The following is a 25,248-nucleotide window of genomic DNA, read 5'->3' as shown; positions in this document are numbered from 1 at the left end:
CTTAGGTAACATTTTAGTCGGGTTCTCACATATATGGGGAATTTATAAATAGTTCGAGTTTGATTTTTTTTTTTCCACAATTTAAGATATTTTGCGCTCAAAGAACCTCAAATTGGAATTATGCCTCGAAAACTCAAATGTCTGTTATTTAAGTGCAAAAAACCTGAAAACTCCAATGTAAAACTTCACCATCTAAATGCGAGTGAGTTTATATAGAAGTAAATGGGAGTTGCCCTGGGCAAAGTCGTGCCATATTTTTTACAAATTAGTTAATTTGAGGTATTTGAGTTTTTTTTATCTGAAAGAGTTTTCCATATTAATAAATAAGAAGAGAATTTGATATGTGAGTTTATTCAATGTAGAAGAACTAACCAATTCCCCAACAAATGAGCCAGTAATATATATAATGGGTACAGTAGGTAATATTATCCCTACCTCACACAAAGAACAAGGAGCTCAGAGAGCTCATCCAGATTAGCTCGGAGGGGGCTCCCTCCTCGCTCAGTTGTTCATCCTGGTTATAAAAGAGAGAAGATGAAAAATGAATATTTCACAGGGCAAATGAATACAAAGTTTGTAACAGTTTTCTTTTTCTGCTTACACTGTCACTGCTCTCCCCTGATGACTCCCCAGAATCAAAATAGGGCTCGAATGGGGGCATGTCCCTTCGGTTCTCCTGGTTAAGATAAGAAAACATTATTTTATGAGATCAACTCCGATCAGTACAGAATATGATAAAACAAATCTTTAACATTTCTTTCATTGCACTTTCATCCGTTCATTGATTATTTTCTGCTTACCTCACAGTGACAGGAATGGTCACTGTCACTGGATTCCTCCGATGATGTTGGCTGTTGAAAAGACAGGAAAAGGGGATTAAAAATAAAGTCAGTTACAATCTTTAGACGACAGTCTGCGTGTTGCAGTCTAACCCAACCTATAAAACTATTCCCATTAATTCAGCCCCACAGAACTACATTAACTCAGTTCCCTAGAGAAGATGCTAAAGTGAATGTTCTGTAGGGCGATCTGATGCCGGGATTGAAATTGTAATATAATTGTCTTTGCTGCTTACCCCAAAGAGTTTGATGGGCTGACACGGAGGCATGCCCCTTCGATTCTCCTGGTTAAGATAAGAAAACTCAGATCAGTACAGAATATGATAAAACAAATCTTTACAATGTCTTTAATTGCACTTTTCCGTTCATTGATTATTTTCTGCTTACCTTGCAGTGATAGCAATGGTGGAAGGGGAATGTTGACGAATGATGGTGTTCTTCCTGGATAAAACAGAGAGAAGATCAGAAACAAATATTTCACAGCGCAACTGAACGCAAAGTTTGTAAAAGGTATTTTTTCTGCTTACGTCATCTTGGCTCTTTTCAGGCTCCTGACAGTCCTAATGGGAATACAGAAAAAGGGGATTAAACTCAGTTCAGTTAAACTCCTTATTGCAGCGCAACACAACATATAAACGTAACATATTGTGCCCATTGCTGCTTACCTGCGGCAGAGCGTCGCCTGCTCCCTCCTAGTTTTGGCGAAAAAAAGAATAATATTGTGTTAATTTAGCCCCATAAATCATTCTGAGATAAAACTTGTATAAAGGAAAGTAATATAATACTGAGTGGCGCCATTTTCACAATATGTCTCCCTTCCCTTTTACTTACCTGACAGGTGTTAGTGTCAGTGGGAGTCTCAGCTGGTTCCTCCTGGTTAAGAAATAGAAAAGGCCCAGATCAGATCAATTCAATGTAGTAATGAGGATTCTAAGACAGGGTATAAATATGACAAAGGGACACGGTAGGAATGACATTAATATGGCTGCTAAAGTGTAAGAGAGCAGAAACAATTATTCCTTCTTACCTGGCGAGTCTGAGCCCCGGGTGTTTCTGGGCGCTCCTGGGTAAGAAAGGGAAATGAAAAAGATGAGCGAGGTTGTATGATTTCTGTTGTAAATAAGCCGATTGGCTGATAAGTGACTTTGATTTGTACTTATCCCTCTCTATTAGCCTAAAGGTCCCCATACACGGGCCGACTATAGTTGCCGATATGGGTCCCTTGGACTGATTCGGCAGCTAATCGGCCCGTGTATGGGCAGAACAGAGCGGCCAGCCTGACCGATATCTGGCCTGAAATTGGCCAGATCTCGATCGGCCAGGTTAGAAAATCCAGTCGGATCGGGGACCGTATCGGCTCGTTGATGCGGTCCCCGAACCGACTGCCCCATAACCACAAATGTAATCTGATCGTTTGGCCCCAGGGCCAAACGATCGGATTATTTTTTTTTAAGTTCCTTGCTACCCGATATCGCCCACCCATAGGTGGGGATACCGGGTGAAGATCCACTTGCTTGGCGACATCGCCAAGCGAGCGGATCTTATAGTGTATGGGCACCTTTATGCTTACCTCAATCTCCTCGCCAGGCTCAGCAATCTGCTCTGGTTCCTCCTGATGAAGAGCGATACGATTAGTTATGGGATCAACTTACTATAGTTCTGTAGCTCATTATCATTAATTAACTCAGTTTCAGCAAATAAAATAGTTCCTTTACTACTTACCTGGCAGATGTTGGTCTCAGGGGTCGGCGGCTCTGGGCAGATGTCAATGCCACATCCAACCGACGGAACCTGATTAAGAGAGGAAAATAAATCAGATTCACACATTTCTGGATTTTTCACCAAAAACCTCAATCCTCATTTTCACAAGAATTTCCATGTGCTTACAAACAATACAAATCATGGAAACCCCTTGAGCCAAATATTCAATAAAGGCTACAATTTGCCCAGCGCGGCTCCCACTGACAGCTTTTAGATTGCGTCATTTTCTATTAGGGTCTTTACACTTGGTAAATCACAGAAATATTGTGTAATTAGTAAAATACTCTATTTTTAGGGCTAAAAAGGTGCGATTCATAAAAACAAACAATAATGTAGGGTGTCAACTCCTTTTCTGCTTACCAGGCAGGTGGTGGTCTCCGGAAGAGCCTGGGAATGAGATAAACAAAGTGATGTTATTTTATAGAATTAACGGCCTATCATCTATCAAGATCTATATAAGGCACAAAATGACTAAAGATATGTTTAGTACTGGGGGAAAAAGTGCTTTTGAGAAGATATCATTCATGTGTATAAATAAATGCAGTCTGTACATGAATTTATTCTGATATGAATTCAAAGGGGAAGGGGCTGTCTCTTGCCAGGGAACCAAACATATTGAAAAGGGTTTCAGCCAATAATAATCTATTATATATATTGATATGTTATAGAATGTGCCAGATATGGTTTGTGGTAATGAATGATTTTGTAGATTTAGATATAAAAGTGGGAAAGTAGAAATGATGGGGGAATGGGGTCAGTAGTGAATATACCAGTAAATTCTCAGCGTTATTAAGGGCCTGTGACAAAGTCACATATAAATCTATAGGTCAGTAAATAATAAGGTTTCAGTAACACAAATAACCAGGAAAGTTGTGTTTTTTACATTTGGCCAAATTGCTGCTTACCACAATGATGTCGCCGGCGGGTTCGTCTTGGTGGTTCTAGGAAGGATAAAATCATGTTTTATTACAAGAATAAACGAGCAAAAATGGCCAAAAATAATAGTAAATGAAATGGCTGGAAAAGCACAAATAGTGAGCAAAGTGTGATCATTATATTGTGTTAACCAGTTCCTCCCTGCTTACCACGACGACCACATCGGCTTCATCTTTTTCAATCTAGGAAGAATAAAAACACATTTTATTACAAAAATTAATGAGAAAAAGGCAAACAGATTGTAAATGCAATGGCTCGAATAGGGCAAATAGTAACGTGGGAATTTTATATTGGGTTAACCAGTTATTCTCTGCTTACCGCAAGAAATTCTCTCGGGGGCTTATTCCGTTTTTTCTAGTGATGAATAAAAAAAGGTGTTATTATCAAAGGAAATGAGCAAATAGGCAAAGTAGAATGAATTCAGCAATACAATAGGGCGAGCAGATCCCTTGGGAATTCAGGGACACGTCTGAAACTGCAATCAGTGCCGCCCTGCAACATGGATTTATTAGACGTGTCCCTGAATTTTCAAGTGATCTGATCTCCCTACAATAATATATATATATGTATAGGATCCCTTATACGAAAACCCGTTATCCAGAAAGAAACAGTACCTGTACTTGATCCCAACTAAGAAATAATTACCCCTTATTGGGGCAGAACAGTCCTATTGGGTTTATTTCATGGTTAAATGATTCCCTTTTCTCTGTAATAATAAAACAGTACCTGTACTTGATCCCAACTAAGAAATAATTACCCCTTATTGGGGGCAGAACAGCCCTATTGGGTTTATTTAATGGTTAAATGATTCCCTTTTCTCTGTAATAATAAAACAGTACCTGTACTTGATCCCAACTAAGAAATAATTACCCCTTATTGGGGCAGAACAGCCCTATTGGGTTTATTTCATGGTTAAATGATTCCCTTTTCTCTGTAATAATAAAACAGTACCTGTACTTGATCCCAACTAAGAAATAATTACCCCTTATTGGGGGCAGAACAGCCCTATTGGGTTTATTTAATGGTTAAATGATTCCCTTTTCTCTGTAATAATAAAACAGTACCTGTACTTGATCCCAACTAAGAAATAATTACCCCTTATTGGGGCAGAACAGCCCTATTGGGTTTATTTAATGGTTAAATGATTCCCTTTTCTCTGTAATAATAAAACAGTACCTGTACTTGATCCCAACTAAGAAATAATTACCCCTTATTGGGGGCAGAACAGCCCTATTGGGTTTATTTCATGGTTAAATGATTCCCTTTTCTCTGTAATAATAAAACAGTACCTGAACTTGATCCCAACTAAGATATAATTACCCCTTATTGGGGCAGAACAGCCCTATTGGGTTTATTTCATGGTTAAAGCCTCAGGTCCCGAGCATTCTGGATAACGGGTCCTATACCTGTATATAGCAAGGCTATGAATAGCACTATATGAGTGATATTAGAGTAAAAAGAATAAAGTACTTACCCTCGGCACACAAGGCAAAAACGAAAGCAAACGCCGAAACATTTTCTCTCTCACTTTCTCTCTATGGAGACAAACAGAAATATCCCTTTAGTTACAGTAATTAGTGAGTGAAAAATGAGTGAAACTGTCAAAAAAATTGCTGTGTGGGTCAGAAACACGACGCGCAACATTTCTTTTCATGTCCGTCAATTTTTTTTGACAAATTGTTTCCGAATTTTTGTGCCATTTCGAAAAAACAATACACCAAAGCCCCCACAGCGCCAGTATTAAACTGATTCGTTATTATTATCTCTTATTCCTGCTAACGTTGGCACCAACACCCCTAGAGCTCCACCTACCTCAGTCACCTGATCAAGAATGAGCCAGTTTGGCCGCTGCTTGGGCACTTTGACTGTGACATTGTGACATCACAACGACATCACTCACAACAAACTCTAATTACATTGACTCCAACCTTTCTGAGGTTCAAACCATTGTGACATCACACGTGCAACTGGGGCCTGGGAATGTGGGTTACACACATATAGTTACATAGGGTTGGAATAACAATGTCACGTGACCAGCCCCAGCTGGGAATGGGTGTCATGTTACAAATGGCAGTTGAAATGGCAGATCTGTATTCCTGCACAGGCAGCGATGGGTTAATGTCTGTATAATAAATCCCATTGACTTAACATTGAGGCCGACTGTGAGGGATTGTAGCGCAGAGAGGGAATTGGTTAGAAACGTGAAATTTACCACATTTGAAGAGGTTTGCAACCTGTGTCAGAAGATACCCCGCACAAGGGTATAAGTTTTACCCCCGGGGCAAGAGTGGTCCCCAAATTTGCCCCATTGATTTATAATGGGGATTGTGGCAAATAACTAGTTTGTTGTAGACCCATGAATGAGGTGTCAAACCGTGCGGCTTATTTGGGAATGGGGTGATATGACTTTTCTAAGGGGAGGTAATTGCCCCAGCAGGGGGCAATTAACCACCGTTTGTCGTAGACCCATGAATGAGGTGTCAAACCGTGCGGCTTATTCGGGAATGGGGTGTTATGACTTTTCTAAGGGGAGGGAGGTTAATTGCCCCAGCAGGGGGCAATTAAGCACCGTTTGTCGTAGATCCATGAATGAGGTGTCAAACCGTGCGGCTTATTCGGTAATGGGGTGCTATGACATTTCTGAGAGGTTGGCGGTTAATTGCCCCAGCAGGGGGCAATTAACCACTGTTTGTTTTAGACCCATGAATGAGGTGTCAAACCGGGCGGCTTATTCGGGAATGGGGTGCTATGACATTTCTGAGAGGTTGGCGGTTAATTGCCCCAGCAGGGGGCAATTAACCACTGTTTGTTTTAGACCCATGAATGAGGTGTCAAACCGGGCGGCTTATTCAGGAATGGGGTGGTATGACTTTTCTGAGGGGTGGGCAGTTAATTGCCCCAGCAGGGGGCAATTAACCACCGTTTGTCGTAGACCCATGAATGAGGTGTCAAACCGTGCGGCTTATTCTGGAATGGGGTGCTATGACTTTTCTGAGGGGTGGGCAGTTAATTTCCCCAGCAGGGGGCAATTAACCACCGTTTGTCGTAGACCCATGAATGAGGTGTCAAACCGTGCGGCTTATTCGGGAATGGGGTGCTATGACTTTTCTGAGGGGTTAATTGCCCCAGCAGGGGGCAATTAACCACCGTTTGTCGTAGACCCATGGATGAGGTGTCAAACCGTGCGGCTTATTCTTGAATGGGGTGCTATGACTTTTCTGAGGGGTGGGGGGTTAATTGCCCCAGCAGGGGGCAATTAACCACCGTTTGTCATAGACCCATGAATGAGGTGTCAAACCGTGCGGCTTATTCTGGAATGGGGTGCTATTACTTTTCTGAGGGGTGGGGGGTTAATTGCCCCAGCAGGGGGCAATTAACCACCGTTTGTCATAGACCCATGAATGAGGTGTCAAACCGTGCGGCATATTCGGGAATGCAGTGCTATGACTTTTCTGAGGGGTGGACAGTTAATTGCCCCAGCAGGGGGGCAATTAACCACCGTTTGAAGAAGACCCATTAATGAGGTGTCAAACCGTGCAGCTTATTGGGGAATGGGGTGCTATGACTTTCCTGAGGGGTGGGCGGTTAATTACCCCAGCAGGGGGCAATTAACCACCGTTTGTCGTAGACACATGAATGAGGTGTCAAACCGTGCGGCTTATTTGGGAATGGGGTGCTATGACCTTTCTAAGGGGTGGGAGGTTAATTGCCCCAGCAGGGCAGCACTGCTATAGACGGTGCTTGTACAGTGGAATAAGTTAGTATGTGGGATAGATATTTGTGAGTGCAGGTATATATACAGCATTACTAAAGGGGATGTAAACCCTCCCTAATACTCTCCCATGTGTGCCCCCCAAACTTAAATATGCAAGAGAATTCTCCAATGAGAGAGTCTGTCATCTCTCTGTTGCAATAAAGCAATGGCAATACTTTGACATATTTGTTTGTTGAGCCATAAACGTTAACAAATATTATATGGGTGGATAGAAGGCTAAATGCCCCCCAGGCCTGATCACGTGATCAAAGAGCAGACAGTCAATTGCCCATAGGGCAGGCTGGGGAAAAAATAGTGTTGTTGGATGATATTGCGTTAGGATTTTCACTGCCCCTGATATTCCTAGACTACAGTTCCCAGCATGCACAGGACACCATTAAGTAGGTGCTCCAATCAGAGGCCCCATGGCAGAGGAGGGATCAAAGGAGACTCAAAATTGGGGGTATTTCTTGGGCGAATCAGGGGGATTACTGTCAGGGTGCAGCAATTTTTTTTTATTGTTCTACTTAACATCCAGCTGACTGGGGTCCCTGTAGGCAAGGGCCCATTGTTATAATAGCAGCCCTCAATATACAGGTATAGGACCCATTATCCAGAATGCTTGGGACCAAGAGTATTCTGGATAAGGGATCTTTCCGTAATTTTGATCTCTACTAAAAAAATCAATAAAACATTAATTAAACGTAATAGGATTGTTCTGCCCCCAATAAGGGGTAATTATATCTTAGTTGGGATCAAGTACAGGTACTGTTTTATTATTACAGAGAAAAGGGAATCATTTAACCATTAAATAAACCCAATAGGGCTGTTCTGCCCCCAATAAGGGGTAATTATATCTTATTATTATAGAGTAAAGGGAATAAGTTTTAAGTGATTTAAAAACTGATTTTAAAATGGAGTCTATGGGAGACAGGCTTTCCATAATTCCGAGCTTTCTGGATAACATGTTTCCGGATAAGGGATCCCATACCTGCATAGGCGTTTATTGCAAGCTGCAGTCCATCAATTTCTGATTGGAACTATACAACTCTTGAAGATCTAGGTCCCTTTTATATTCCCTTCACTTCTGGTTCTGACTCCTAAACACATGTAGCAGACCCCAGCTGATTAACAGACCTGGAAGATAACGGCCATCTGCTATTTTGTTTCAAGAGTCAGATCTAGAAGAAAGATATGGACAAACACAGATAATGCCTTCAATGGCAATTACACAGACCGTTAAAGCCATTTATATTAGGACGGTGCTTAAGGTCCCCATACACTGTAAGATCCGCTCGCTTGGCGATCTCGCCTACGGGTGGGCGATATCGGGGAGCTTTTAGTTAAAAAAAAAAAAAAAGTAATCCGATTGTTTGGCCCTGGGGCCAAACGACCGGATTATGAAGGCGGCAATGGGGCAGTCGGTTCGGGGACCGCATCAACGAGCCGATGTGGTCCCCGATCCGACTGGATTTTCTAACCTGGCCGATCGAGATCTGGCCAATTTCAGGCCAGATATCGGTCGGCCAGGCCACTCTGTTCTGCCCATACACGGGCCGATTAGCTGCCGAATCGGTCCAAGGGACCCATATCGTGTAAAGTTCCCCTTTATGTTTATGTTGTTACAGAATCTCCGATGGAATAAATATGTCCCTACAGTGGGAGCAGCCGTGCAGCACAGATCCCATAGGGTAAGGGATCATTCATTTCTCCCTGACGTTCCAGATCCGACTAATGAAGCAGAATTTCCAGTCCCGCTGGGATTCGCTAAGGAGCCCGGAGTATGAGGGTGGAAGCCAAGAGCAAGGAGCAAGAGCCCAATTCACTGAAAGCCGCTGTACAGACGAGACATAAGCTTCCCTTGCCTATCTGTGCCCGGCTGGCTTGGCATTCCAGGAATCTGGCATCTCCCATTGGAACCGACAGGCTACCTGAGCAGGTACAGCCATGGGCAGTGGGCACCTTACCTGGAACCTTGGCACAGACACTAGGGCAATAATATAAAGTTCCTGGCACTTTGTTGCCCCCCCCTATAATGCTGCCCATAATAGCCGTGGGGACCGTTCTTGGGATTTTCTTGGCTCTGTGCAGTTCGGTTTTCCTATACAGCTGCCTGAAGGGGAAGAAATACACCTGGGCAGGTGGGGATGGCACTCCGGTGACAATGGCAAATCGACGGTATGTGCAGCTTGTGTCCCTGGGTATTGGGGGGTAACATCTCTTTCCTGGGAATGGGAAATCTTAAACAGACTGGAAGAGAATGGGAATTATTCACTTAAATCTGCAGCACATTTATTTGCGTCCTGTAATTACCCCCCCTGCTGTTTGTCTTTTATCTGCTGTATAAACAAACCCCTGCCCATTCAGTCTGCCCTCTGTTGGGTTCAGAGGAAACTTAACATTTATATGATATTATTTCTAAATATTGGTGGCAGCTCCCACCTACCATATGTATATAAAGAAACATACAGAAGAGGAATATTATGGGCATAAAAAGCTCTATCTTCATACTGTCCCGTCTCATGAAAACACTATGGCAACTCCCTCCTGTATGTATAAATACAAGTACAGTCTGAGAGTATGGCTTATTGTGTGCCCAGAACATTCCTTCTCTGTATATTTGTATTTATACATATGGGTAGGAGGTGCCATAGTGTTTCCCTTAGACAGTACAGTATGGGGGTACAGCTTATTGTGTGCCCAGAACATTCCTTCTCTGTATATTTGTATTTATACATATGGGTAGGAGGTGCCATAGTGTTTCCCTTTGACAGTACAGTATGGGGGTACAGCTTATTGTGTGCCCAGAACATTCCTTCTCTGTATATTTGTATTTATACATATGGGTAGGTATTTTATTGCATGTATAAACTTTACAAATCATAAACATTTCAGAAGCAAAAAAGCATCACATTATTAACCAATAAAAAGCACCAGAATAAAATCACATGACAGACATAACAATATACAGAGCTGCCATATTTACTGCGCCGCACACTCACGCACCACTGCGCATCTTTAGAGCCTATTCTGCTTCTGCCCCCACCCCCTGTGTCACCCCTTCTTTTGGGGTACTCTCTGCCCCCTCCAGGTCAACCACCACCTCCTCCCCTGGGGACTCCCCCTGACTCTCCTCCCCACTCTCTTTTCTCTCTCTCTTCTTCCTGTCCTTCCAAAGAACATTCCGCAACCATATTGTGCTAGGCGTCGGGGTAAGAGTTGTGGGCGGGGCCTAACTTTAAGAACAAATTGAAGCGGAGTACTCCCAGCAGCCATGTCAGTACTCCCCGCAGCCATGCCAGTACTCCCCGCAGCCATGTCAGTACTCCCCGCAGCCATGTCAGTACTCCCCGCAGCCATGTCAGTACTCCCCGCAGCCATGTCAGTACTCCCCGCAGCCATGCCAGTACTCCCCGCAGCCATGCCAGTACTCCCCGCAGCCATGTCAGTACTCCCAGCAGCCATGTCAGTACTCCCCGCAGCCATGTCAGTACTCCCTGCAGCCATTTCAGCACTCCCCGCAGCCATGCCAGTACTGCCCGCAGCCATGTCAGTACTGCCCGCAGCCATGCCAGTACTCCCCGCAGCCATGCCAGTACTCCCCGCAGCCATGTCAGTACTGCCCGCAGCCACGTCAGTACTCCCAGCAGCCACGCCAGTACTCCCCGCAGCCACGCCAGTACTGCCCGCAGCCACGTCGGTACTCCCAGCAGCCACGTCGGTACTCCCAGCAGCCACGCCAGTACTCCCCGCAGCCACGCCAGTACTCCCCGCAGCCACGTCAGTACTCCCAGCAGCCACGTCGGTACTCCCAGCAGCCACGTCAGTACTCCCAGCAGGCTTGCCACACTGCACTCACACCCGACACAAAGTATTGATGTTGCCATTAGTGTCTGGCAATGAAACAGTTAATGGATCCCGGGAATCTGCACATGAAGGACCTACATTCCCACCCACAGGAATCACAGTCCCTTTAGGAAAAGCAGAGCGTTTGAACCACTTTCTCAGGTCACTTTTCTCCATTTCCTGGAATCACTTGTGATTATCAAAACCCTCTCCCCGGGGCTCTATAACTGCCAGAACCCTGGTAATGTTACTGTCACTGTCCCCCAAGTCCTTACTCATATAATCACGTTTATGAACTGCTTTAGCTCTCTGTGCCCCCTAAGGCCCCCAGTCCAGCCGCCATGTTATCAATACTCCCCTCCAAAATGTTCCTTTTCTCCTCCAGAATATTAATGTCTCTCAGGGCCCTGATTATCTGGTTCTGATTGGGCCCAGCTGAGCCCACAGTCTCTGGCTTCCCAGCGCCATTGCTGGCAGCTGTCTCTCCCCCATCACACAGGGGCATTGCTCCTACCTGGGCCATTGCAGCAGTCTCAGCGCCTCCTCAGCCTCCTCCATAGCAACACAGCCTGCAGCACTTCCTTCCTGGGTCCCAGCATGCCTTGCAGCACTTCCTTCCTGGGTCCCAGCGTGCCTTGCAGCATTTCCTTCCTGGGTCCCAGCGTGCCTTGCAGCGCTTCCTTCCTGGGTCCCAGCATGCCTTGCAGCACTTCCTTCCTGGGTCCCAGCGTGCCTTGCAGCGCTTCCTTCCTGGGTCCCAGCGTGCCTTGCAGCACTTCCTTCCTGGGTCCCAGCGTGCCTTGCAGCACTTCCTTCCTGGGTCCCAGCATGCCTTGCAGCACTTCCTTCCTGGGTCCCAGCGTGCCTTGCAGCGCTTCCTTCCTGGGTCCCAGCGTGCCTTGCAGCGCTTCCTTCCTGGGTCCCAGCGTGCCTTGCAGCACTTCCTTCCTGGGTCCCAGCGTGCCTTGCAGCGCTTCCTTCCTGGGTCCCAGCGTGCCTTGCAGCAGCTTCCTTCCTGGGTCCCAGCGTGCCTTGCAGCAGCTTCCTTCCTGGGTCCCAGCGTGCCTTGCAGCACTTCCTTCCTGGGTCCCAGCATGCCTTGCAGCACTTCCTTCCTGGGTCCCAGCGTGCCTTGCAGCAGCTTCCTGGCTTGCCTCTGAACTGCAGCTCCCAGCAACAGAACTGCCATTTTCCACAGCAGAACTGTAACTCTTTGCAGCAACTTCGGCTTGGTCATCCAGGGTGTTCACTCGCTCGGGGACCTCGATTACAGATGGAATGCTGCCCGTACCGGTACTTTCTCCTCACAGTCTGGAGCTCACACACCTCCTCTCAGTATGGGGGTACAGCTTATTGTGTGCCCAGAACATTCCTTCTCTGTATATTTGTATTTATACATATGGGTAGGAGGTGCCATAGTGTTTCCCTTAGACAGTACAGTATGGGGGTACAGCTTATTGTGTGCCCAGAACATTCCTTCTCTGTATATTTGTATTTATACATATGGGTAGGAGGTGCCATAGTGTTTCCCTTAGACAGTACAGTATGGGGGTACAGCTTATTGTGTGCCCAGAACATTCCTTCTCTGTATATTTGTATTTATACATATGGGTAGGAGGTGCCATAGTGTTTCCCTTAGACAGTACAGTATGGGGGTACAGCTTATTGTGTGCCCAGAACATTCCTTCTCTGTATATTTGTATTTATACATATGGGTAGGAGGTGCCATAGTGTTTCCCTTAGACAGTACAGTATGGGGGTACAGCTTATTGTGTGCCCAGAACATTCCTTCTCTGTATATTTGTATTTATACATATGGGTAGGAGGTGCCATAGTGTTTCCCTTAGACAGTACAGTATGGGGGTACAGCTTATTGTGTTCCCAGAACATTCCTTCTCTGTATATTTGTATTTATACATATGGGTAGGAGGTGCCATAGTGTTTCCCTTAGACAGTACAGTATGGGGGTACAGCTTATTATGTACAGATAGAATTGTGACTATACATATGGGGGGGGAGAGTCTCTAAGGCTTATAGATAAACACAGGCTGAGAATCTGCCCCTACGCTGGGGAAATAAAGGCTAATAGGTTTGTCTATATGGAGAGACACGCCCCTGGCACACATGTAACGGGGCAATTAGTGTTCCCAGTCGTTATACAGAGATACTAGGAAGCTATAGCTTTGCGCTAAGGCTTATAGGAATCTCTTCTGCACTTGGGTATATTGATTAGAATTCTCCTGGGAGTATCTGACCTTTAATTGGCAAATCCCTTATTAATTATCCAATGAAAGGAGACGTCTTACCTTGGTGGCTCTGTTGTGCAGTAGTCGCATTTCGCGTGAAACGGGACAGATTCGCTCATCACTAATGGCAGGTAGTGGCCATATAGGGGCCCACATTAGCCACTCCAGTCCAAGTAGGTAGATTATTGCCCCGTGGATATTTCCAAAAGACCCTACCCAACCATATCTGGCCAGGGATCAGAGATATTTCTATTAAATCCCATTGGCTAGGGACTCTCACCATAGACATTTCCATCATCATCCTTCATTGGCCCCTGTTATTCCTGGGCTTTTGGCCTGGAAGCCAAGTGATTGAATCCCCCCAATTAAACCCGTTGCCCCTGTGGCCTAATTAGCCAAAAATCTCATTTGACCTTTGAAATGACTTTACGGAATAGTTCACTTTAAATGAACTCCTATGATGTAGCCAGTGACAGTCTAAGACAATTTGCAATTGGTCTTTTTTTGCAAACCCAGAAGCCCCTTGAGCTCCGCTGGCAATCGGGGGCCCCAGAACATCACTTCAAAAGGCGATCAGACTGCGGGCCCTTCAGACAGAACAGTTTCCAAGCAACATGTTCCGTGAATGGTGAAACCCTCCGTGTAGCTCCCCTCATTATGGAATTAACCCATTTTAGGATGCCAACACCGGGGAGCTTGGGGGTGCAATGGCTGAGCTATATAGGGGGGCAGTTTATGTTAAAGGTATACAATTAAGATACCGGGGGACATGGATTCAGAAAGGGCTTCTGGGAGTGAACCCCAACTCCTTGCCATAGGATTAGAAGCTGAGGCTCAGGCCGATCCTGCTGAAATAGGTTTGCGATGTTTTCTTCTTGTTTTTCAAGCGCAAATAGAGGGTAAAGGGTTCTGTTAATTTAGATTTGCCCTGCAGACTCAATGGGGGGGGGGGAGAGACTACAGAACCAAGTTCTACATGCACAATTGTATCTATTTAAAACTTTTATAGGTTTGGAATCATTTGCCGCCTTCTGCCTCTTCAAATGGGGGTCACTGACCCCGGCAGCAAAAGCCTATTGCTCTGTGAGGCTCCAGTTTTTTTGTTACTGTTACTTTATATTCCTTATCTTTCTATTCTATTCAGGCCCCTCTCCTATTCATTTGTCAGTCTCTCATTCAAACCAATGCGTGGTTGCTAAGGTTATATGGACCCTAGCAACTAGATAGCTCCTGAAATTGCCAACTGGAGAGCCGCTGCGCAGAAGTGCTAAATAATTCAAAAACCACAAATAATAAAAAATGAAGACCAAATGCAAATTGTTGTAGATTAACCTTCCTAAAATGTGGAGCTTTGTGGAAACTGGGTTTCCAGAAAATAGATCCCATTCCTGTACTATAGTCAACACATACACAGTGTCCTTGTGATCATTGGGCATTCAGCCTCAGCATTGGATCAGCCATTTTTTAACCCTTTCACTGCTCACCCATTTGCATTAGCATTCCTGAGACATAGATAGGGAGATCGGTGGAACTTTCTGTCTATAATTCCAGTGTCATTTGCACCCGGTGAAAGGTGGGGCAGAATGTTGGGCACTTGTGCCCATTACAGTGTTTGCATGTCACAGACAGAATCTCAGCCATAAAGCAGGGCAGGACTGCTGCTTACAATGGGGGGGGGGGGGGGGGGGGGGATCAGATAGGATCTGTGCCACTGTGACAGAATGCTCTGTTATACATATAGCTAGAATCTCAGCCATAAAGCAGGGCAGGACTGCTGCTTACAATGGGGGGGATCAGATAGGATCTGTGCCACTGTGACAGAATGCTCTGTTATACAGATAGCTAGAATCTCAGCCATAAAGCAGGGCAGGACTGCTGTTTACAATGGGGGGATCAGATAGGATCTGTGCCACTGTGACAGAATGCTCTGTTATACAGATAGCTAGAATCTCAGCCATAAAGCAGGGCAGGACTGCTGCTTACAATGGGGGGGGGGGGGGTCAGATAGGATCTGTGCTACTGTGACAGAATGATCTGTTATACAGATAGCTAGAATCTCAGCCATAAAGCAGGGCAGGACTGCTGCTTACAATGGGGGGATCAGATAGGATCTGTGCCACTGTGACAGAATGCTCTGTTATACAGATAGCTAGAATCTCAGCCATAAAGCAGGGCAGGACTGCTGCTTACAATGGGGGGGGGGGGGATCAGATAGGATCTGTGCCACTGTGACAGAATGCTCTGTTATACAGATAGCTAGAATCTCAGCCATAAAGCAGGGCAGGACTGCTGCTTACAATGGGGGCGATCAGATAGGATCTGTGCCACTGTGACAGAATGCTCTGTTATACAGATAGCTAGAATCTCAGCCATAAAGCAGGGCAGGACTGCTGCTTACAATGGGGGCGATCAGATAGGATCTGTGCCACTGTGACAGAATGCTCTGTTATACAGATAGCTAGAATCTCAGCCATAAAGCAGGGCAGGACTGCTGCTTACAATGGGGGGATCAGATAGGATCTGTGCCACTGTGACAGAATGCTCTGTTATACAGATAGCTAGAATCTCAGCCATAAAGCAGGGCAGGACTGCTGCTTACAATGGGGGCGATCAGATAGGATCTGTGCCACTGTGACAGAATGCTCTGTTATACAGATAGCTAGAATCTCAGCCATAAAGCAGGGCAGGACTGCTGCTTACAATGGGGGGGATCAGATAGGATCTGTGCCACTGTGACAGAATGCTCTGTTATACAGATAGCTAGAATCTCAGCCATAAAGCAGGGCAGGACTGCTGCTTACAATGGGGGGATCAGATAGGATCTGTGCCACTGTGACAGAATGCTCTGTTATACAGATAGCTAGAATCTCAGCCATAAAGCAGGGCAGGACTGCTGCTTACAATGGGGGCGATCAGATAGGATCTGTGCCACTGTGACAGAATGCTCTGTTATACAGATAGCTAGAATCTCAGCCATAAAGCAGGGCAGGACTGCTGCTTACAATGGGGGGGATTAGATTCTGACGGGCTCTTGGCCGCTCTTCTCTCCCCAACAGATGAGTATATACAAGCGCACTGAGCTGGTTCACCCTCTGGCCCCTGAGAATGAATATGTGGAGAAGTTCAGCCAAAGCCTCAACCACATCCCAAAGCTGCGCTACTCCCTGGGGTACGACCACCAGAAGAGAGAACTGTGTGTGTCTCTCCTAGAAGGTAGGTTGGTGAGGAGGGTCTCAGGGTAGGGCAGCTTTATGAGTCAGTAGGTACAGCAGATCTCCCTCAAGCCCCTTCTCCTCATAATGATGCCCTGCCAGGTCCGGGCTGTCCTCTTCTGGTGGGTCAGCAGCAGATACATCATGTTCAGTCGCCCTGTTTGTGTTGTTCTTCAGCTGTTGGTTGCCCACTTACCAAGGAGGAGGAGCCTGGGAGTCACCGCTACATTGGGGGCACTCTCACCAGCAATGGTGGGCAAACAGAAGCCCAGACCTCGCTGATGAATAGGACCCCACATACAGTTTGGGACGAGGCTCTGCTGTTCCCCTTATCAGAGGAGGAACGAGTAGAGGCTGAGCTAACACTCACCTTGAGGCACTGTGACCGCTACTCCAGGCACCAGGTAGCCGGGGAAATCACCCTGAGTCTGGCTAATCTAGGGGTTCCCTTTGGAGCAGCTCGGTGGGTGGGACTTTAGGCCTCCTGAGAAGGTAAGTACTGCCCAGTGTATGTGGTGTAAACTAATAGAAAAGCAGAAGGGGAGCTGCAAGGGCATCTTCAGGGGCACAGATATTCCCTACTAAAGGGCTGGTATAGAAGCTCAAAAATATGTGCAGCCTAATCCTTGTCAAGCTTTAGTCACAGAACCCCTCAGTGACTGCTAATATCCTTATCATTTACAGTAGGGGGTACATTATCCCTTATAATACATGAGTGATACTCAGAGTTCCCTGTATAACTCAGCCTGTAGCTAGGAGCACTATATTAGTTATATAGTTCCAAGCTTTGATATTTATACCAATATTAATATTTTATGTTTCCCTCAAACCCCTCTTTGCAATCAGTGAGCTGCGGCGGAACTCTGACCGTGCCGGTGGGAATTTCTCCAGCCCCGGATACACAGAAGCCGTACCCTCCTTTCAGTGACTGTACCTGGACTATGATTGCCCCGGTGGGGTACAAGGTGGGGGAGCTTAATGGATATATATATTGGCAGCTGTATGTGGGGGTCATTACTCTCCTTACTGGGGTATATAAATGGGGTAATAATATTACCTGGATCAATAATCTACGTCAGTATTGCTTTGGTTTGATCCAGCAGGAATCCCCCCTACTGACTGTGTAATGTTACTCCCCCTACTGACTGTGTAACGTTACTCCCCCTACTGACTGTGTAACGTTACTCCCCCTACTGACTGTGTAACGTTACTCCCCCTACTGACTGTGTAACGTTACTCCCCCTACTGACTGTGTAACGTTACTCCCCCCTACTGACTGTGTAACGTTACTCCCCCTACTGACTGTGTAATGTTACTCCCCCTACTGACTGTGTAACGTTACTCCCCCTACTGACTGTGTAACGTTACTCCCCCCTACTGACTGTGTAACGTTACTCCCCCCTACTGACTGTGTAACGTTACTCCCCCTACTGACTGTGTAACGTTACTCCCCCTACTGACTGTGTAACGTTACTCCCCCTACTGACTGTGTAACGTTACTCCCCCTACTGACTGTGTAACGTTACTCCCCCCTACTGACTGTGTAACGTTACTCCCCCTACTGACTGTGTAACGTTACTCCCCCTACTGACTGTGTAAAATTACTCCCCCCTACTGACTGTGTAATGTTACTCCCCCCTACTGACTGTGTAACGTTACTCCCCCTACTGACTGTGTAACGTTACTCCCCCCTACTGACTGTGTAACGTTACTCCCCCTACTGACTGTGTAACGTTACTCCCCCTACTGACTGTGTAACGTTACTCCCCCTACTGACTGTGTAACGTTACTCCCCCTACTGACTGTGTAACGTTACTCCCCCTACTGACTGTGTAACGTTACTCCTCCTACTGACTGTGTAACGTTACTCTCCCTACTGACTGTGTAACGTTACTCCCCCTACTGACTGTGTAACGTTACTCCCCCTACTGACTGTGTAACGTTACTCCCCCTACTGGAAGGAGGGAAGTTCTGAGATGGGGGGTCGGCCGGGAAACTGAATACAAAGGCCCATAGCAATAATATCAGCCCGATGAGTTCCATTTTCCAATATCCCCATTTAATTCCATGTTTGGGCCAATAGTAAACTCAGTCCCCCAACTCCTGTCTCCTGTACCTTTTATTGTGTTGGGTTGGGAACCCCCAAATACTGTTCCACTTATTCTTAGCGCCCCCCATTTTCTAAACGCTACTCCTCCTACAGTTTTAGGGGTACAACACTCAAACTCCCCACACTTCTTCCCAATATAGCGGAGCTGGTTGTTTGTGTGTTTCTAAGGGATCCCGCCCCCCGTCTTCTTGGGGAGCCTCTCCGAACCCCCCAATTATCCCATTGACATTGACAGGGAAGAATTTCAAACTGCTGCCACACTTACAGCTTTGACGCTGCACCCCCCAAACTTGAAGCTCATAGTCATGGGGTCCATCTGATTAAAAATATGATGATTGTTGGATGCCCAAAAGTGGGCAGAGCTGTGAACAACCAATCAGATTTTACCTAATGACTTTCAATGGGGAAATTCAACCTGCTGCCATTCTCACAGTATTAACCCCAGGGTCCCCAAACTTTTCACAGTTGTCACTAGGGACTGCACTTTTAGTTTTATAAAAGTGGGTGGGGCCACTAACAGCCAATCAGATTTCACCTATTGAAATGCCAGGGTTCCCAAACTTTGCACATTTTGTCACTGGGTGACTGCGTCCCAAGTTTAGAAAAGTGGGCAGAGCCAACAACAGCCAATCAGATTTCACCTATAGACTTTTATTTGGTTTACATTTAAACTGCTGCTATTCCTTAGATATTAATACTAAGGATTCTTAATAAATCATTGATTGTTTGTTTTTTTAATCAAATAACTTTCAGGAGTTTATGTGAGTTTCTAAAACCACCGGTTAGTAAATGCCCCCCCCATAGTTTCTCGGGTGTCTCAGCAAAGCAAAACTCCAGTCCCCCCTCCCTGTTCCCCCAACCTTTCCCTGTCTCTCTAATAAGCAAACAGAGCCGCTCAATGTCACACAACAATGGAAGGTTTATTGTATAAATCTGTCTCTTTACAAAAAGAGAAAAGATTTAATATTGTTGTCAGCCTTCTGTTTGAAGGGCGACTTCTATTTGATTTAGCATCAGATGCACTTACAAACGCTTGCAAGTGTTTTCTGAATTCCATATTTCTTTCCTTTGCTGCAGAGGAGGCTAGCCATCGGGGACCAGATGTTATTAAGATGTTATTGTGGGGCCCGATGACAAATGGGCCCCTGTGCCCCTACCCCACCCCCCGATGGCTGCCTTGTAGCAGAATTAAGTGTAAAACAACTGTACTTTTCCGAGTCTATCTTGGAAACGTTTCCCCAACTCATCCGAGCGGCTTCTTCAGTACAGATGGCAGGTAGGGAATTCCCCGGCACTTAAACCCTTGAGGGTAGAACAGTCACAGACATCCAATCCCAATGATTCCATTAAACGTATCCAGTTAGGGGTTGGCTGAAACTGACAGGGGTAAGAAGGTAAGATCCAGTCAAAGTGGTACCATGATTCCCATTGATGCGGGTTTTCATCCTTCAAAGTACGACTGGAACAGAACAGTCACAGACTTCCAATCACGGCGATTCCATTGAACTTATTCGGTTAGGAGTGTGTTGGCCTGGTCTCTTTACCTGTCTTTATTGATGAGCCAATGGCTGTGAATCCATGCCTGCCGACAAAACTTGCTCATCGCTACCTGTCTCTCATTTAGTTTCCATAAAGGCCCAGTCTGGGGACCCACAAGTTCTCAGAGCTCCTTTTAGAGGTTTGTATTCCTTCTCTTCAGCCTCTGCATTGCGTGCCACAGTATCAGCCCAATGGTGTCAAGTCCTAATAATGCCAAGTTGTATGTTCCAAAGGGCGGTGGGAATCAAACAGCAAGTACTGCTCTTTCAGTTCCCTTGAAGGTGCCCAGGGCTTTCTTTTCCACTTTTTCCATGTAACAGTTCAGTAGAACTGGAGACACAGGAAAACCCATAACACCACCATGTTTTTGTCCATAGAAAACTCCATTGTGCTTGAAGTAGGTGGTATTGAGACACAGGCCCAGTAAGGAACAAACTTGTTCTGGATTCAGCTTTGTTCTGCTGTATCAGCCCAATGGTGTCAAGTCCTAATAACGCCAAGTTGTATGTTCCAAAGGGCAGTGGGAATCAAAAAGCAAGTACTGCTCTTTCAGTTCCCTTGAAGGTGCCCAGGGCTTTCTTTTCCACTTCTTTCATGTAACAGTTCAGTAGAACTGGAGACACAGGCAAACCCATAACACCACCATGTTTTTGTCCATAGAAAACTCCATTGTGCTTGAAGTAGGTGGTATTGAGACACAGGCCCAGTAAGGAACAAACTTGTTCTGGATTCAGCTTTGTTCTGCTGTATCAGCCCAATGGTGTCAAGTCCTAATGACGCCAAGTTGTATGTTCCACAGGGCGGTGGGAATCAAAAAGCAAGTACTGCTCTTTCAGTTCCCTTGAAGGTGCCCAGGGCTTTCTTTTCCACTTTTTCCATGAACCAGTTCAGTAGAACTGGAGACACCGGCAAACCCATAACACCACCATGTTTTTGTCCATAGAAAACTCCATTGTGCTTGAAGTAGGTGGTATTGAGACACAGGCCCAGTAAGGAACAAACTTGTTCTGGATTCAGCTTTGTTCTGCTGTATCAGCCCAATAGTGTCAAGTCCTAATAACGCCAAGTTGTATGTTCCAAAGGGCAGTGGGAATCAAAAAGCAAGTACTGCTCTTTCAGTTCCCTTGAAGGTGCCCAGGGCTTTCTTTTCCACTTTTTCCATGAACCAGTTCAGTAGAACTGGAGACACCGGCAAACCCATAACACCACCATGTTTTTGTCCATAGAAAACTCCATTGTGCTTGAAGTAGGTGGTATTGAGACACAGGCCCAGTAAGGAACAAACTTGTTCTGGATTTATCTTTGTTCTGCTGTGAAGGGTGGTGCCTTGTTTCAGCCGTTTCCTCACTCTGTTTGTCACCAACATACAATGGCGCTTTGACACCCTTACCCCGGCGGTTTCACAGCATTTCACACCTCCAGGCATGTACTTTGAAGGATTAACACCCTCATCAATAAGAATCATGGTACCACTGTGACTGGATCTCACCTTCTTACCCCTGTCAGTTTCAGCCAACCCCTAACTGAATACGTTCAATAGAACCATTGTGATTGGATGTCTGTGAGTGTACTACCCTCAAGGGTTCAAGTGCCGGGGAATTCCCTACCTGCCATCTGAACTGAAGAAGCCGCGCGGATGTGTTGGGGAAACGTTTCCAAGATGAACTGGGAAAAGTCCAGTTGCTTCAGACCTAATTCTACTAGATAGAGCAGGTGTTACAGCTCGGCAGATGTTTTTGCGCCACCTGAGGAAGAGAAAAAGGATTTATCATATGAATTCAGTGTATTAGATAAAATGTTGAAATAAATATATAAAGGACAAGGAATAATTCATTGTTGGGGTACCATTATCTTAGGTAACATTTTAGTCGGGTTCTCACATATATGGGGAATTTATAAATAGTTCGAGTTTGATTTTTTTTTCACAATTTAAGATATTTTGCGCTCAAAGAACCTCAAATTGGAATTATGCTTCGAAAACTCAAATGTCTGTTATTAAGTGCAAAAAACCTGAAAACTCCAATGTAAAACTTCACCATCTAAATGCGAGTGAGTTTATATAGAAGTAAATGGGAGTTGCCCTGGGCAAAGTTGTGCCATATTTTTTACAAATTAGTTAATTCGAGGTATTTGAGTTTTTTTTATGTGAAAGAGTTTTCCATATTAATAAATAAGAAGAGAATTTGATATGTGAGTTTATTCAATGTAGAAGAACTAACCAATTCCCCAACAAATGAGCCAGTAATATATATAATGGGTACAGTAGGTAATATTATCCCTACCTCACACAAAGAACAAGGAGCTCAGAGAGCTCATCCAGATTAGCTCGGAGGGGGCTCCCTCCTCGCTCAGTTGTTCATCCTGGTTATAAAAGAGAGAAGATGAAAAATGAATATTTCACAGGGCAAATGAATACAAAGTTTGTAACAGTTTTCTTTTTCTGCTTACACTGTCACTGCTCTCCCCTGATGACTCCCCAGAATCAAAATAGGGCTCGAATGGGGGCATGTCCCTTCGGTTCTCCTGGTTAAGATAAGAAAACATTATTTTATGAGATCAACTCCGATCAGTACAGAATATGATAAAACAAATCTTTAACATTTCATTAATTGCACTTTCATCCGTTCATTGATTATTTTCTGCTTACCTCACAGTGACAGGAATGGTCACTGTCACTGGATTCCTCCGATGATGTTGGCTGTTGAAAAGACAGGAAAAGGGGATTAAAAATAAAGTCAGTTACAATCTTTAGACGACAGTCTGCGTGTTGCAGTCTAACCCAACCTATAAAACTATTCCCATTAATTCAGCCCCACAGAACTACATTAACTCAGTTCCCTAGAGAAGATGCTAAAGTGAATGTTCTGTAGGGCGATCTGATGCCGGGATTGAAATTGTAATATAATTGTCTTTGCTGCTTACCCCAAAGAGTCTGATGGGCTGACACGGAGGCATGCCCCTTCGATTCTCCTGGTTAAGATAAGAAAACTCAGATCAGTACAGAATATGATAAAACAAATCTTTACAATGTCTTTAATTGCACTTTTCCATTCATTGATTATTTTCTGCTTACCTTGCAGTGATAGCAATGGTGGAAGGGGAATGACGACGAATGATGGTGTTCTTCCTGGATAAAAAAGAAAGAAGATCAGAAACAACTATTTCACAGCGCAACTGAACGCAAAGTTTGTAAAAGGTATTTTTTCTGCTTACGTCGCCAATGCTCTTTTCAGGCTCCTGACAGTCCTAATGGGAATACAGAAAAAGGGGATTAAACTCAGTTCAGTTAAACTCCTTATTGCAGCGCAACACAACATATAAACGTAACATATTGTGCCCATTGCTGCTTACCTGCGGCAGAGCGTCGCCTGCTCCCTCCTAGTTTTGGGGGAAAGAAAGAATAATATTGTATTAATTTAGCCCCATAAATCATTCTGAGATAAAACTTGTATAAAGGAAAGTAATACAATACTGAGTGGCGCCATTTTCACAATATGTCTCCCTTCCCTTTACTTACCTGACAGGTGTTATTGTCAGTGGGATTGTCTGCTGGTTCCTCCTGGTTAAGAAATAGAAAAGGCCCAGATCAGATCAATTCAATGTAGTAATGAGGATTCTAAGACAGGGTATAAATATGACAAAGGGACACGGTAGGAATGACATTAATATGGCTGCTAAAGTGTAAGAGAGCAGAAACAATTATTCCTTCTTACCTGGCGAGTCTGAGCCCCGGGTGTTTCTGGGCGCTCCTGGGTAAGAAAGGGAAATGAAAGAGATGAGCGAGGTTGTATGATTTCTGTTGTAAATAAGCCGATTGGCTGATAAGGGACTTTGATTTGTATTTATCCCTCTCTATTAGCCTAAAGGTCCCCATACACGGGCCAACTATAGCTGCCGATATGGGTCCCTTGGACCGATTCGGCAGCTAATCGGCCCGTGTATGGGCAGAACAGAGCGGCCTGCCTGACCGATATCTGGCCTGAAATTGGCCAGATCTCGATCGGCCAGGTTAGAAAATCCAGTCGGATCGGGGACCGTATCGGCTCGTTGATGCGGTCCCCGAACCGACTGCCCCATAACCACAAATGTAATCTGATCGTTTGGCCCCAGGGCCAAACGATCGGATTATTTTTTTTTTAAGTTTCTTGCTACCCGATATCGCCCACCCGTAGGTGGGGATACCGGGTGAAGATCCACTTGCTTGGGGACATCGCCAAGGGAGCGGATCTTATAGTGTATGGGCACCTTTATGCTTACCTCAATCTCCTCGCCAGGCTCAGCAATCTGCTCTGGTTCCTCCTGATGAAGAGCGATACGATTAGTTATGGGATCAACTTACTATAGTTCTGTAGCTCATTATCATTAATTAACTCAGTTTCAGCAAATAAAATAGTTCCTCTACTACTTACCTGGCAGATGTTGGTCTCAGGGGTCGGCGGCTCTGGGCAGATGTCAATGCCACATCCAACCGACGGAACCTGATTAAGAGAGGAAAATAAATCAGATTCACACATTTCTGGATTTTTCACCAAAAACTTCAAACCTCATTTTCACAAGAATTTCCATGTGCTTACAAACAATACAAATCATGGAAACCCCTTGAGCCAAATATTCAATAAAGGCTACAATTTGCCCAGCGCGGCTCCCACTGACAGCTTTTAGATTGCGTCATTTTCTATTAGGGTTTTTACACTTGGTAAATTACAGAAATATTGTGTAATTAGTAAAATACTCTATTTTTAGGTCTAAAAAGGTGCGATTCATAAAAACAAACAATAATGTAGGGTGTCAACTCCTTTTCTGCTTACCAGGCAGGTGGTGGTCTCCGGAAGAGCCTGGGAATGAGATAAACAAAGTGATGTTATTTTATAGAATTAACGGCCTATCATCTATCAAGATCTATATAAGGCACAAAATGACTAACGATGTGTTTAGTACTGGGGGAAAAAGTGCTTTTGAGAAGATATCATTCATGTGTATAAATAAATGCAGTCTGTACATGAAT

The 25,248-nt window shown here is 45.0% G+C and overlaps 1 protein-coding gene across 8 annotated transcripts in view; it reads left to right on the top strand.

Moving 5' to 3' along the window:
* The window catches only part of LOC105946018 (embryonic protein UVS.2), a 58,531-nt gene extending 35,149 nt beyond the window's left edge, over nucleotides 1-23,382 (top strand). The window contains exons 14-19 of one of the 8 annotated variants that reach the window (XM_031900455.1): nucleotides 1,234-1,338; nucleotides 8,919-9,229; nucleotides 16,439-16,595; nucleotides 16,772-17,086; nucleotides 17,441-17,559; nucleotides 23,324-23,382. In XM_031900455.1, the coding sequence (XP_031756315.1) occupies nucleotides 1,234-1,262 (29 nt within the window). In that variant the 3' untranslated portion in view covers nucleotides 1,263-1,338; nucleotides 8,919-9,229; nucleotides 16,439-16,595; ... (1 more) ...; nucleotides 17,441-17,559; nucleotides 23,324-23,382. Of the gene's footprint in view, nucleotides 1-1,233; nucleotides 1,350-2,545; nucleotides 2,807-2,963; nucleotides 3,157-8,918; nucleotides 9,469-16,438; nucleotides 16,596-16,771; nucleotides 17,087-17,440; nucleotides 17,560-23,323 lie in introns of those variants that run through there. The other 7 variants (XM_031900456.1, XM_031900454.1, XM_031900453.1 and 4 more) reach the window with 7 other exon arrangements.
* The last annotated feature ends 1,866 nt before the right edge of the window (nucleotides 23,383-25,248 follow it).

This window comes from Xenopus tropicalis, chromosome 4 (assembly GCF_000004195.4).
Source record: "Xenopus tropicalis strain Nigerian chromosome 4, UCB_Xtro_10.0, whole genome shotgun sequence".
In the NCBI taxonomy this organism is placed as follows: domain Eukaryota; kingdom Metazoa; phylum Chordata; class Amphibia; order Anura; family Pipidae; genus Xenopus; species Xenopus tropicalis.
This window is presented reverse-complemented; position numbering and strand designations above follow the sequence as displayed.